The sequence below is a fragment of the Diplotaxodon limnothrissa genome, linkage group LG7 (assembly GCF_057381915.1).
Source record: "Diplotaxodon limnothrissa isolate DT_005_m linkage group LG7, D_limnothrissa_male_GT1.1, whole genome shotgun sequence".
NCBI classification, from domain to species: Eukaryota; Metazoa; Chordata; class Actinopteri; order Cichliformes; family Cichlidae; genus Diplotaxodon; species Diplotaxodon limnothrissa.
In genome coordinates this window covers 23,526,784-23,541,726 of record NC_140602.1, presented here as the reverse complement: position 1 = coordinate 23,541,726, position 14,943 = coordinate 23,526,784, and the positions used below count along the sequence as shown (strand labels likewise).

Below are 14,943 nucleotides of genomic sequence, written 5' to 3'. Positions count from 1 at the left end.
TGAAGCCTCGAATGGGACTTCGAGCCCACTCTAGTTTTGTTCTCATTCTGCTCGCAAGCTGTTGTTTTCTTGACTAATTAAACTGGATTTGAATTTCACTTTGTGTGCTCATGGTTTTTTGTTTTTTTGTATGTACTGAGATTGCCAGTAATGGGTGGGAAAAGACATGTCGCCAGAGGGAATTAACAGTCTAAATATTCCCTTCAAATGTACAAAAGTAATAACTTGTCTCGTAAAAAAAATCGAATACAAAATCAAATGTGCTTCCTTCAGACGATGAATATGCAAATGGTTCATTTTCCAAGACGGCATAAAACATGTGCACAGCATTTTCCTGCTTCAGTAAAATCTGAGCATCCCGCTCATATCAGACAGGAATTGGGAAAAAAAATCACACTCTTATGTCCAAGGGTTGAACTCAGATTTAGAAAAAACATTTACTGTTCAGTGGCCTGCCCCACAACTTCACTCTTACTGCTCTTACGGCAACATTTAAGGCCAGAAACAGTCCCTGTTTTCAGAGATAAAAACATTTAAAGCCTTCTGTACACCTGCTCTCTACCAAGTCCATGTTAAGGGTTAGTCCGCATGCATGGTGCAGTTGATTTAGCAGGGAACTTTAGGATTCACTTAGTTAGGTTTTTACCATGGGATACCTCTAACAAATACACTTTCTAAATTTCTCCCTACTGCATCTTTAAGGAGCAGAAAAGCAGGGAGAGACGAAGGAGACAACAAAAGGATTGTGTGAGTGGGACGACGCAGTACATGAAATAGTGTCAACCTTTTAGAAAACATCATATTTACAACTGCGGCATCTTCTTTTTAGGTATAATATCAGTTACATGAAAGCTGAAGTTTTACTGTGGGAGTCATATTTAGTTTTTCAGGATAATAAATTAGAATTGTATGTAAGTATTTTATTACTGAAGGAGGAAAGAAATGCAAGTGCTAGGCCCTATAAACTCACTGGCTTCCCATTTGATCCAAAATCCCATCCAATCAAAAAACAAACAAACCCCAATATACTTTGTGATCTCTGTATGGTATAGGCACACTTTTCATCTCACTACTTTTAACCCCTTAGTGTGGACAAATCCTCCTGAAATCAAAGTACTGGCACATTTTTCTTAAAATAATGAGGACCGTCCTATCACTGTTTTTATCTTCAATGCTGTGGGACAAGCTTCCACTTTCTATTAGATCAGCCCAGTCAGTTTCCAATTTAAAAAATGAAAAATAAAATAATAATAATAATAATAGTTATTATTTTTAGACCCAGGAATCTATGACCTGATGTGATGATGAACAGATATTCATTCGATATAATGGTGCTTTTATTAGAAGCGCTATGATGTTTTCATGAATGGCAGTGTAAGGAGTGCCCCCTGTGTCTGAAATGAACTGTTATGGCCAGCTCGTGATAAAGCTCATTATAAAGTGGTACACACACACACATACAAAATCTTTCCATTACCAGCCAGGGACATTAAAAACACTCATACGATCATTTGGCGCCACCCAACGGCGAAACTATGTAACTACAGCTCCCGAGCACTTCCGCTCCTCCAGCCAACAAGGAAGTTCACCACACTCCAGTCTTCGTCTGCGCTTTCTCCGCAAATCGGACACAATATCGTCGTTATTTCTGTGAGGGAGGTGACCGCTCACCTGTCGGTATGGCGATGTCAACCTTTCAGAAGGTGACCCTCGCGACGTGCCTCGTGCTGTGCGTCGCGTTGATGCTTCCCAAAATGCTGTTATCCCGGGGGAGGAAGGATGCTGCCGAGCGGCCGGAGGGTACGTCGCATTTCACGGCTTTTCTTTACTGGTCAGGTTGCCTCTGCGGTTCATATGGTTTATATTTTATATATATATACATATATATATGGATGAGTATCTTAATTTATTAGATTTTTAAATTGTGTTATACTATTTCTTTTGTTAGTATTTCAATCCAAAATATGTTCTGCATCATTTATGCATCACTTTAGTTGTAGTAGCATTTTCCTCCCTGGAGAGGGCGCCAAACACACACATGACACTATCTACCGTTATAGGTGTATAATATACGAACTGCTTTGTATTTAAAGGGGTTATATTTGGAAAACAAAATATGACTCTGTTGGCACACCTGCACAGACATTAGATGAAGCCTAGCTCTTTACGCAAAGCCTGACTTATTTATTCAGTGAGCGCTGTGCTAGTCAAATAAAAAATGCATTACTTAAAAAAATCAGACAATAAAATGCCTTTCAACAGCAAGATTATTTCTGTGGCACTGACTCCCATTTGGCTCCTCACTGCAGGCTCAGGACGGTTCCCTCCAATGTTGCACCGTCAGATGGCTCCGGAGAGCAGAGGTCAGAGAGCCGCGGGGTCCGGAGCCTCCAGGGCCCACAACACAGAGGCCATAGGCAGAGGCAAGGGAGCAGGAACAGGGGCGGGAGCTGGAGGCAAATCCAACCTGGCAGGACAGATCATCCCCGTGTATGGCTTCGGGATCTTGCTCTACATCCTCTACATCCTCTTTAAGGTGAAGTACTAGCAGCTGGCGAGAAGAAACAGCATTAGATGTACCTAAAAGCTCTTTACTGAAGTAAAAACTAGCTTTCATGTAGCAGCTGTAATTAAACATCTCTCATCATTTACACTAAATTGCGCAAGTCAAAGTATTTTAATGTCAAGTAAAAATGAAACCATAAAGAAGTGAAAAGTGTTCACAGTCTTTTCTGCAAAGGACTGATGTTGTTTGTTATAAAGCATGAAGTCAAACACACACTTCCCTGTGGGGTTGTGGGATTTGCTGTGTTGTTTCTTTAAGAGTTTTAATCCTGATTCTCTCTCTGCTAGATCACGTCTAAAGGGAGCAGCAAGCCAGCAGAGGGGAGGTTCCCTGCATCACGCTCAGAGAACCTCAAGAGAAAGATCAGTAAGTTTTACACACTCTCATTTAGCAACTTTTAATCACTTTCCCATCGTTTTTGCTTTTGTAACTAAGCTGCTAAATGAATCTAATGTTATTTTCTGATGGAAGCGCTGCAGGAGCCACATATTATCACTGTTGTGCTCATTATTGTCTGAAGAGCGCGTATAATGATCGTTGTCATTTTATGTAGTGGTAATAAAGTTGAAGAAACACAATTTCCCCTTTTTTGGTTTCCAGCATCGACATCGAGGGAGCATTTCAGTCATTATTAAAGCTGTTTACATGCATTAAGTCACTCGCTCTCAGAAAGCATTTGTGTTTATCTTTGGTTTGTTTTGGTTATTAACCCAATAAGAAAAACCCCAAGGTTGTAAAAAAGAAAATAATACAACTGTACATTGTTCAAATGATTCTGACTGCCTGTGCGTCAGTGCGTTGACCTATATTGTCTGCATAATTTAAACGTACCGCAACCCTTTCTCCTGACTTTGTCCTTTCTTGGCCCTCCAGCTGATTTCCAGCTGGCCCAGCTGCAGGAGAAGCTGAGGGAGACAGAGCTGGTGATGGAGAAGATTGTTTCCAAAGCCCACCACAGTCCTAACAGGTGACCGCACGCCTTTTACAGAAGACAAAAAATTGCAAAACCTATAGAGCTTGTTTGTTTTCATTTCATGCATCCACAATCTCTTCCACAGCAGAGATACAGTGTGGGTATAATTATTTGACTCCCTGCTGAATCTGTCGGTTTGCTCACTTACAAAGAAATGAACAGTCTCTAATTTTTATGATACTTTCATATTAATGAGAGGGACAATAGCAACAAAAAATCCAGAAAAAAAACATCATATAAAAGTTAGAAATTGATTTGTGTGTCACTGAGTGACATAAGAAGTTGATCACCAAGCAAGACACAACCCAATAAGATGTTTCTTGTTTACTTATTGGCCCCTCGGCGCACGGAAGTCGTTTTGTACCTTTAGCAGAAAAACAGCCCCAAAACATAATATTTCCAGCTCCATGCTTGACAGCGGAGGGTCATACTCAGCATTTTTCTTCCTCCAAACCCAGCGTGTCCAGTTGATGCCAAAGAGCTCGATTTTGGGCTCATCTGACCACAGCTCTCTCTCCCAAGCCTTCTCTGAAACCTTTGGATGTTCAGTGGTAAACTTAAGACGGGCCTGTGCTGGTGTGTTTACTTCTCTCATTGTTCAGAGAGCTGGCTTTTAAATATATTCATTCAAAGCTTAAACGTTTCTGTTTTCCTGTGTGCAGGGTGAAGGGCGTGATGGCGGACCAGGAGGAGAGCCTCCTTCAGCAGTTGACGGAGATAACACAGATGATGCAGGAGGGTCAGCTGGTGGAGGGAATGGCTCCAGAGAAGAAGCCCCAGGATGAGTGGAAAGGTAAAAGATTATATTTTACCCACAGGAAAATGTTTTCTTATCAGATTTTTAGGAAAGAAAAAAAGCGACTTCATCATCTTCGCTCTCGTTTCCTTTGAATGTGTTTCATTAACTGAATTCTTTCTGTTCCAGCTGTAAAAGAAAGTGATCCTCTTTGATTTCACACTGGTAACTGTTCATCACTTGGGTTCGGGTTCATTTGCTGTCAATTACTTCCTCCACATCCTTTTTGGCTTGTCTTTGTGTTTTTGCCGAATTCACAGGCGGCCTCTGTAGTTGCTGGTGCTGTTTTAAGATGCTTTAAGTTTAAGGGATTTTTCTGTCATCAGCCAGGCTGTTGATTGCATTTCATGTACAGCGATGTTTTCATTATTCAGGTCAGTATTGGAAGTGCTATTCTTACCACATCTAAGCATAGCCACTTTGGCTCTCTCTCTTTCTGAAAGTTGTGTTAAGTGGAGTGCAGCACTGTCCTAAGGAGACTGCCTATAAAGGGGAAATCATCCACTTATAAAAATGAATATTGTTTTAGGCAGAGTCACAGAACGCTGTGATTGCACCTCCTGTCATGATGATTATTTTTGGTCAGCAAGCAAAAGGCAGTTTTTACCAAAGTAAAGAATAAAATGATCCAGCCAGAACACGAGCGATCTGTGTTTGGTTTTAAGTCCTTGATAGTTTATTTCTTCTTCAGAACTTTCTGTACTTTGATATATCTTTGATATATCTATTTCCTGTGCTGTGGTTCTGAATTCCTTTTTTGTTTTCATACTCAGTTCTCTGGTCTCTGTTCAGTGTTTAACTCCAGCTGCAGTCCCATTGAATCCAAAAAAAAATGACTGAAGTGAAGTCAGGAGACCCACTGCTGTGTGTGTGTGTGTGTGTGTGTGTGTGTGTGTGTGTGTGTGTGTGTGTGTGTGTGTGTGTGTGTGTGGGGACAAAAGCCAGACTGATACTGGAGTTTTAGGGCTGACGATTTTTAGAGTGAGAAACTCCAGACTCTAAATATCAGCAGTTTGTCTTTATAAATTAATGCAAACATACAAAATGAATCAGTGGTTGTTTTTCACTTTTCGGCTGCATGTGCTGCAGACAGCAGAGAGTATTTAAAACAATGGCGTAAAGTAATTAACCTCCTAAGACCCGAACTCTTCCACTGCATGAAACAAAGAATTACCAGATATATATATATATATATATATTTTACCTTATTTTTGTTTTTAAGAATAATAAAAGCCACATATGAGGATATTCATTTAAAATTTTGATAGAACAGTAGCAGTATAACGTCCTCGTAAGTGGATATCAGGCCCTTGTAGAGCAAAATTCATTATTTTGGTCTAAATAACCCAAAATGTGATGTCCACATATGTGGACGGCAGGTCCTAGGAGGTTAAAACATTTTGATCTTTTTTTGCCTTGATTAGCATTCAAATCATATTGATGTATATCTGACCACAACAATATGTGAGTCAGGGTGAAGGACTGGAGCGATGACTTCCACCTAATAGTCTGTCCTTAGTTTACTTTAATACACTGAAAGTGGAATTTCAGTAAATCATTTCGATGCATTTGCATGTGAAGAAGTTGATAATTGCTCCTTTATTTCTTTGATTTTAGATTCTTTATTGACCAAAGCATCAAATTAACTGTCCGTTTAACACACCCTTGGAGAGCTCTGCAACAATGAAAACAGTTGCTTAAGGTTGTGGCTTATGCACAAAAAGAACAAATTCAGACCAGACTTTTGTGTGATTTCCAAGTTTTTTTCAAAGTTCTCCCAAGCAACAAGGCACTGCTTATAATTATTTGCCTTTCTGTCAGTAAAGTCTCTCTTTCAGCAACTAACTTTACACTGCACAGGGAGGAAGTGAAGCCAGCGATTCCCTGTATGTCGGAAAATGTTTCATAGGATTTCATATGATTTTACTAAATAGTTTTTTTCTTTGCTTAAAATTAAGTTTTTACCTAAATTTCAGTTACAAAGTAAAGCTGCAATACTGAATGGAAGATAGACAGATATAGATTATCCTTTGCTAACTGCTGTATTTTTGATTTCAAAACAATAGCGATCAGTAATGAGGGGATGCATTTCTGAAAACTTTCCACAGATTATCCAGAAGAGCCTCATCCATACTGGGAACATTCCCACTGCTGTTGTAAGGAGCACCACCACAGTCCACAGACAGAGGCAGAGAGAACAGAAGGCGACGGGGCCGACCTGCTCGAAAACCTCCCTGCAGACGTCACAGGTGGAGACGTGGTCGAGGAAGCAGAAGATCTGAGCGAAAGAGCTGCGAGAGAATCTGATCTGACAGCAGCAAGTAGAGACGATGTAGGGTTAGAGAGCGATTTAGGGAAAACTGAGGAGGAAGACATGCACGAACACAGAAAGCAACTGGGTCAGATTGATCTGGGTGTCCCAGAGGAGGAACTGGTTGGAGTCCTGAAAGAGCTGGAGCTCACGCTGAGAATGACATCCGTATTGGAGCAGGAGAAGATTAAGGACCTGGCGCAACCAGTGGACTCGGAAACGGCCTGCAGCTTGGTCAGACGGAGAAACAAGAGGAGGAGAGCAAAGAAAGACACAAACTGACCAACGCGATTCAGATACAGTCAACTTGAGCCGGGGTCTGGTTTGGGAGGGCGGATGGGGTTTTTAGTCTGTTCTCATCAGATTGGAAGTAACATGAAAGCTGGTGATAGCATGACAGTTTCTCCAGCCTTGCTTAACTTTAAGTGAATACATGAGAAAAGATGTGAACAGGGCATATTTTATATCAGTAATATCAGCTTGATCCAGTGGCTGAAAGGTTTATAAAACCCTCATTATCTAATACAGTATTACCCATCTGCATGCATGAATTCATAATGTGCTTCCAGGATTTCTGGTGATGTGCTGAAAAGGTGGACAGTATGCACACAAAACCGTTTGTTAGATCTGTCACGAAGGTCAGAAGGCATCAGTTTCTGCTCCTCTAAGGGGACCTAATGTTATTTTATCTGGTACTGGAAGATGAAGTATATCTAAAATTAAAGAAAAACAAAAAACAAGAGCAAGTAAGACTGAATCAGACCCCAAATGGGAATGCAAATTGTCTTAATACCTAGTGCACAATATTGGGATGTTTGTGCCTCCTCTCACTTTTGTCAGCAATGAAACACTACCATTAAAACTGCAGTCATTTTAAATTTTGTTTGACAGTTTTCCTACTGTGCTCTTGGATTCCTTTGTGTGAGCAAATGCAATAAATGACACTATTCTTAATTTAAGGAACAAAAGTCAAGTTTTCAATTAGACAGGAGTTAGCCGAGTCCTCTTCTCCTCAGTGTTTAATATGAAGAAGTGCCTTCTAAGCAAACCTACTGAGTAAAAGCACCTGAGAATGCACATCAGTGATTAACATGCTGTGAAGATGTTCACACACACTTTCCTGTATATTCTGGTCGTCGAATTATGCCATTTAGCTTTATAGTATCTCCTTTATGGCACTGAGTCAGACTCTTCAGTGATGCCTGCAATGTTAATCGAAGTATCGACACTCGCCGTGAGTCAGCTAATAATATGGAGAGCAGCAGAGGCAGCATTCAAAAACAAAAATGAGTTTATTACTTGTATCATGGTACAATTTAACCATACAAAAGCAACATCACATTGTTTGATGTTAGCAGAGAATATTTTTGATTAACAGTTTAGCAAGTGGCACATCACAACATCTTCGCCCCTCTAAATATTTCTCTTGACTTGCATTAAGTGTCACGTGGTTGTCTGGGATCTACGGGAAGCAGATCACTGTTTGGCGTGCTGCCTCAGTGCTCCATTGGCTCATCAGAGGCCTCTGCAGGAGCAGGTTCATCTGCGGGCTGGGCAACCTGAAACACAATTATTTTTTTCAGTTTTATTTTAGATGGTACACTATAATGTAGTGACATGGAAATGTTTCTCCGGAGCTGGACTGGATAAACCTTTGCAGTACCTTTCTTTGTGGCCTCTCCTCTAGCCCTTCCAGGAATGGGGCAACATCATCATCGTCATAAATGGTGAACTCCATGTCTTTCCCGACAATGCCGATGGAAACATTCTGAAAGAAAAAGGGCACAGTGCTGAGAAACTGCCTCTGTGCTGCACAAGCTCGTGTCTCGTTTAAGTCAAGACTTGTGCTAGCTGAGTGTGTAAGGTGGTGACGTATCAGGTGGGTGTGGAGGGAGCTGGGGTACCTTGGTAGTGAGGTCCTGCTCAGTAGGGAGGGTTTCTCTGAGAGCACGGAGGCCATGCTGGACCAGTTCATTCAGGATAGCTGACAACAAAACCAACATATCAGTGTGACTATCCACATTTATATTGTAAAACTTCATTGATGACTAAAATATTTCAACATGTCCCAAAATGCCTCAAGATGCTCATGGCCAAATTACATTAGTTATTTAACAAAACAACAGGATAAGCATTCATTTGCTGTTTAAACTGCTTTAAATGTAAATGTTTGTGAAAAGGTTAAAAATTAAAAACTGGATCTTACAGTCGGAGAATTTATCCATGCATCTCTCCAGGTAGGTGCGTGCAGACTGGGAACGCGCTCCGATGGACATGGCTTTACAGTCAAAGTAGTTTGCTGACGGGCAGGTCTGGAAGATGTGAGGTCCCATGTCCTGTTTGACACAAAACAAATAAATATCAACTGCACTGACTACTGACACCTTTATAGTCTTTCAGCTGCAGATAAAGCTATACATGCATAAATCCAGGCAGATATTTAACAAACAGCAGGCGTGAAACAAACTCACATCATAACCAGCAATAAGGAGTCCAACGCCGTAGGGCCTTCTTCCATATCTCTGTGTTGGGATTTGGGTTTCTGCAGTTTAAGTCAAGAATCGTACGATTCACTTTTTTTCCTTTCTTTTTTTTAAATCCTTTCATGAAGACAACCAGAAAACAGTCTAGTTTCTCTCACTCACACAGGAAACACATGCTATAACATATTAGTATGATTGATAACAGTAGAGAGGATACTGCTGCCAACAAGAGCAACAAGACGTGACGTTGGGAGGGGCCTGTCGAAGACAAATCTGGAGTCCAAGCACTCCTGACGCATGAAGTTACTGTGGGAGAGAAGGTGTAGGAATTGTATTTAAGAATATTATGTACTATAATCATGAGCGACTTACTCTGCACCATCAGTGTCACTGTTACCTACCAGAGCAGCCTGGCATCAGCAGTCAGTCCAGCAATGGAGATACCAATGTGGTTGTCGACATGGAGGATCTTCTTCTGGTGGGCCGCCAGTTCAGACTGGGCTCTCTGCAAGAGAAACATGACACATCAGTTGTGCATTTTCAGTTATTGTGCTTTGACACCAATAACCTGCTGCAGATTTTCTTGGCTGTTGCACTTTAATATACTTCCTATTATAAGAAATAGGCTTTTCCCCCCTTTTCTATAAATAAGACAAGTAGGCAGGATGACACAAATGAAATCCTTTTAATATGTTTAGAGACACTCAAAAACATACTACTGACCCACAAAATATTCAGGAAAGAAGTATAATTGTGTAGATACTTGGTGACAGTGTGTTAAAAAAATACAATCCTACAGACTTGTTTTTCTGCATCAGGAACAACGCCTGTATAGTGACCAATTTTCTGGAATTTATCCAAGGCATAAAAAAAACTGCAATGTCATAAGATCACCACCAAACACTGCATGACTGTACCTTTAGCGCCACCAGGACTGCATGCGTTCTGGATTTCAGCCCTACAGTTGCAGACCCTTGTTTCACAGCCTCCATGGCATACTCAATTTGATGAATACGCCCCTGTTCACAGATGGACAGGCTTATTTCACTCATCATGCTACCAAGTGTCAATGATGCACTTAGTCAGTGAAAGACATGACTTACCTGTGGGCTCCATACGGTCACATCGTTGTCGTACTGGTTGCGGAACTAAAATAAAAACAAAAACCAAGCAGTCACTTAAAAACACTAGTATTAAAACATCACACACAGGAGCTGAACTTACATAGTTGTCTTGCATTATCAGCAGTTCTCTTGGTTAGCTACTGTTTCTCAAGGACTGAAGACGGCAACTACAAACGAGACTGTCTGCAGGTTGGACTTTTCCAGAGCCAGGTTTTAAATTACCATCGTGATTAAATTATTTATAAACACGCATCTCTTTACTGGCTCGAAACACAAAACACCAAACTGACTTTAATACTGGATTAAGATCAGACAGCAGCATAAATACTGGAACATGGTAAATGGCAATCATAAAATACTAAATGGATTTCAACTGTCCGTCAAGCCAAATAACAACAGACACGAAAAGCAGGTTAAAAAAAAGGTTATGGGGATTTCTGCTTTTATCGCCTCATCAGCGTCACAATTAAAACGTTGGATTTTGTGTTATTTCACTGTGTTTTTGTATCTGTCGTTTTTTTTAAAATTATTATTATTAACGTGTGGGGACAAGAATGATTTGCAATTGCTATGCAGTCATGTTCATACACCATGTCGCACTGCAACGCTCCCATCATACAAAAGTTTGACCAGTTAGAATTTAATGACGGCTAACTGTCATTAGCTAAGTAACCTTTACAGAACATCACTAACATTTACTATAGGAGACTTGCGGAACCATCACAGCCTTCGCAGTGATACATTTCTGCACAAAATAATTATTTCTCTTTTTCTAGCTTTTAAAGCCTAAAGGCCGGTGAAGTGGATTAAGGGAAAACGAAAGTAAGACATTCTACTTCCATCGCTAGTTTCAATGATGCTAACTCAGCCTAGCTGCTGAGCGTTAGCCTTCCAATTCTTGATTCATCTAACAAATATTTAACTCATCATGTTTTAACAACATTTAATAGGAGCTAAATGAATATTTAGTTAGGCAGACTACGCCGAGTATAAGCTACACGAAGGCTGTTTCTTTGAACACTGTGCGGCTAACGCTAGCAGTGCAGTGTTTTGCTTACTCACAGTGCAGTCAAAAGTTAGCCAGCTAACGTTAGCATTGTGGGAGTAAGTGGACCCGCTTTCAGGATTTCTTGAGTAAATATTATACGTAAAAATATACCGTATCATTTATTCAGTCTTTGGAACTGATGTATAATATGAAACGGACCAAAAAATGATACATTTAATTCATACGCACCATCTCTGCTTAAGAAAGTGCCTCGTCCCCGCCGCCTGCGCAGTGATCCTCACTTGATTTATTTTCCTGACAGGACGTCAGGGAAACCAACAGAACCCCGATTTCAAATCAGTGATCACTGAGTGAACTTTTGGTTGGTGATGTAAACCCCCCCCCCCAAGACAAACCAGTCCAATATCTTATTAAAAAACAAAAACAAAAAACAAGCAATCACAATAACAAAAATAATAAGTGCAAAATATAAATTAACCGACAACCCCCCCGGAACACTCACAAAATATCTAAAAAACAAAATTAATAAAATGGAAGTGTATTTTAAATCTTGCCTCTACAAATGCAAATATTATAAAATCAAATAAGACAAAATAAAACAACCGTTTTAATTTGTTAAGATAAATCCAAAACTAATCAATTGCAATGTTGTTGTTGTTTTTTTTTTAACTTAAATAATAAGAAGGATCAACCCATTTGGATAGGAAAAAGTGAACTGAAAGCAGAAACTGAAACTATGAAAAAAAAAAAAACCCACAAGAGCTCTTTTTGGAATGAACTGATCTGTGTGAATTAATTAACCATCTTGGAGTGTGCATTAGTTTACTAACGAAATCCGTCTTTCTATATTCTTTTCTACGGAGCGAGCTCTTGGTTGCAGTGATTGAGCATGAACACTAGGCGGCAGCAGTAAATTAGAAGAAGAAACCGAGGCGTCACCGGGGACGCTGTCTTACTGCTGTCGTAGACTTGTTTCTCCATAAAATCCAAAAGAAAATATAAAATTGTCCTATAGACATAATAGTCGGTGCTTGTTTGATATCTTTACTTTCGTTTCTTTTTCTTCGCTAATGGCGCAATAACTTTAATGATGAAAACCCCTTACCAGCTAGATTTGAAGTTTTTTTTTTGTTGTTTTTTTTTGCCTACATTTATAGTTTTCCCAGATGTGTGTGATTCCATTTACTATTTACCATAAGGTCAAAACAGTACAGGTAGTAATGCAACATTTGTGAACATTGAAAATATTTTTTTTTACAAAGACAGAAGAAGTCCATGTGTTAGTGAAGGCCATCCATCTCAATTATTCACATATATTATTTCTGTGTCACAGAGCACTTCAGTCAATACCTGTCTGTTTCCTGAAACCATAATAACCCATGACTTTTCATCTGCAGTGCATGAGTTGTCTTTCCTTACAGACAATAATAAACAGGACTAAACCAAAGTAGAAAGTAAAGCAGATTATATATCCACTACACTGTCCTAGAATACACATTTTATGTGACAAGTCCCAGTTTGACTAAGTCAGCAGCCTATTTATTATCTATGATGAAGTTGCTGATGCTACTCCCCAGCTCAGTACCTTTCTTGTTGATTTCTGTCTTTACAGAAGCACCACCATGTTCAGAAAAGACTGGAGTACTTTAAGGAAAATTCTTAAAACTAGCAGGATTCCCCTTTAATCCTTTAAACATGTGAATGAACATAATTTTCAGCACTATTTTAGCAGCTAGAACTTGAAAAAATGGCACTCACACCATTTTTGAATTGTATATCCCTAGGATGGCATATCTTTAAAAAAACTGTAATAATATAATCATTTTGCTACTGCTTATTAGAGCCCAGTAAAATGTCCCTTTGCTGTGGTGTAGTGGTAACAGGTAATGAGGTTGTATCCTGTGTGCTTTCTGTTGAGCACCACAGAAACAGTCCCAGCTTTTGTTCCATTAGATGGGTAAAAGCCAGAAATTGCTGGTCAATAAATGTGGTGTTCAGAGAAATCCTCACGCATCCACTGTTTGTATTGGGCTTTTTCTCTGAGGGTATTTCATACTTTGTGTTGTTTTGCTGTAAAACACAAACCGCCCATTTTCCAAAATGGAAATACTTTGTAACAGCTATCATGAGTGAACGGTATTGATATTTATTAGGCTCAAGTTAATAGTTCATTACTGTTAATAAGGAATAAAGTTACAATTAATAATATTTACTGCATAGCATAATCAGCCACACAATGTTTAACCATGTGCAAGCAGGCAGATGAAGTGGCACAATTCACAGGACTGTTTAACCTTTGTGTCCTGTTTTTTTTTTTTTTTTTTTATCTGTTCAATTTCGGTTTCTCTAGTTGTTTTTTAAGGTTTAGGCACCAAGACCTCTTGGTCAAATGGTCTAGATTAAATTACAAATTGCCAAATTACAACTGAGACCCATCTCACTGGTACGGCACATGGGTCAGAGTTTGAAGCCAAAGGAAACTGAGGATTCAGAGACCATGTTTTTTAACAGTATAAATATCTGTTAAAGGTTAGTTAGTTAATTAATTAATTAAGTTAGTTAACTTTTATTACTGATTGTTAGTTTAAAAGTTATATATGTCACCACTTCAGCTGCTTTCCAATAAAGAAAAAGATTATGGCTAATTCACGAGAAAAAAGGTTCGAGACTGTCTTTCGCCCCAAAAGCAGCGAGACAGAAAATATTGTGTTTAAAATTTAGGTGAGGGTACATAAAGCGTATGTAAAGCGTTCACAAGCGTTGTCACCTTTAGCTGCAGTGGAGCTCAGCATCCTGACCAGAAAATACATAAACGCCAGTTTTGTTTCCTAAAAGTTAACCGTTAACCAAATAGTTCTTGTGCCTTAAAACCTAACAGCCCATGAAGGTCAAAGAAAAGAAAATGAAAAAATTATCCTGTTTTATGTGGGAGCATCATTAGGTCATTGGACAAGGATTTACAGGATTATCTTAAATAAAAGAAAACATCTACCACAACTTAGCTTTGCAGGAATGGTTTTACTTTTCTCTTTTCTTAACTCATTTCATGAGCTTTTCAAGCACTTTTTTTAACTTATTAAAATCAAATCCTATAGGAGATATGGGAGAAAAGCAGTGCTTTCAATAGCTTTTTCCCTTTTTTCAAATGTATATCACAGAGTTGTGCAGCAGCTCTACAGGTGGACAGATGCTGACAGGTTTGTGGGGTTTAGCATAGACACAGTGATACACATGCATTCTACACAGCTCCAGAAACTCTCATGGACATCTTTTCTTCCCTCAGGGATTCTGTCGCTTTCCATGATGTGTGTCTCTGCAGCCAGAGAAATGCCCACTGAACGCCTCATCCTCTCTCATGTCCAATACCCTGCGTCTCGCTGTATTCTTGGCCACCGTTCCCCCATTTCTTTCTTTCTCTTTCTCTCTGTTAATGATATCTGATGTACCCTTGATCCAGAATGGGGGTGGGTGGGGAGTGGGGGTTTGAATTAGTAGGACTGTGCTGACGAGCTCTCCTCCCCTGCCAAGGCAGCAGCAGCATGGCGGCAGCCATTACATCAGTGCGCCAACCTCCTCCTTTGTGATTGAGACTGTAGGAGCTGTGCTTAGCTCAGCATGTTTTTTTCTTTTTTTCCTGGGGGCCTCATTTTATTTTGCCAAGTGCCCCCCCCCCCCCCCCCC

General features: G+C 39.8%; 2 protein-coding genes across 2 annotated transcripts; one reads left to right on the top strand and one right to left on the bottom strand.

Annotated features, from left to right (window-relative positions):
• The first annotated feature begins 1,679 nt into the window (after positions 1 to 1,679).
• On the top strand, positions 1,680 to 6,928 carry ric3b (RIC3 acetylcholine receptor chaperone b). The gene is made up of 6 exons (XM_085357720.1): positions 1,680 to 1,800; positions 2,310 to 2,536; positions 2,854 to 2,932; positions 3,440 to 3,533; positions 4,202 to 4,332; positions 6,444 to 6,928. Exons 1-6 carry the CDS (start codon positions 1,680 to 1,682, stop codon positions 6,926 to 6,928), a joined length of 1,137 nt encoding a protein of 378 aa, XP_085213846.1.
• Positions 6,929 to 7,942: 1,014 nt separating this feature from the next.
• On the bottom strand, positions 7,943 to 11,557 carry psma1 (proteasome 20S subunit alpha 1). The gene is made up of 10 exons (XM_085357719.1): positions 11,491 to 11,557; positions 10,233 to 10,277; positions 10,047 to 10,148; positions 9,531 to 9,634; positions 9,347 to 9,435; positions 9,118 to 9,188; positions 8,853 to 8,982; positions 8,551 to 8,630; positions 8,310 to 8,414; positions 7,943 to 8,205 (listed from the first exon to the last, which is right to left on the bottom strand). The coding sequence occupies exons 1-10, from the start codon at positions 11,491 to 11,493 to the stop codon at positions 8,143 to 8,145; spliced, it is 792 nt and encodes a 263-aa protein (XP_085213845.1). The 5' UTR covers positions 11,494 to 11,557; the 3' UTR covers positions 7,943 to 8,142.
• Between the last annotated feature and the right edge of the window lie 3,386 nt (positions 11,558 to 14,943).

Bases quoted from the DNA above. Each gene is read 5' to 3' on its own strand.
- ric3b (XM_085357720.1), top strand. From the start codon at position 1,680: ATGGCGATGTCAACCTTTCAGAAGGTGACCCTCGCGACGTGCCTCGTG. The intron at 2,933-3,439 runs GTAAGTTTTACA...TTGGCCCTCCAG, and splicing joins GAACCTCAAGAGAAAGATCA to CTGATTTCCAGCTGGCCCAG. The intron at 3,534-4,201 runs GTGACCGCACGC...TCCTGTGTGCAG, and splicing joins GCCCACCACAGTCCTAACAG to GGTGAAGGGCGTGATGGCGG.
- psma1 (XM_085357719.1), bottom strand. The intron at 8,631-8,852 runs GTAAGATCCAGT...TTTTGTTGTCAG, and splicing joins CATGGATAAATTCTCCGACT to CTATCCTGAATGAACTGGTC. The intron at 8,206-8,309 runs GTACTGCAAAGG...ATTGTGTTTCAG, and splicing joins AGGAGAGGCCACAAAGAAAG to GTTGCCCAGCCCGCAGATGA.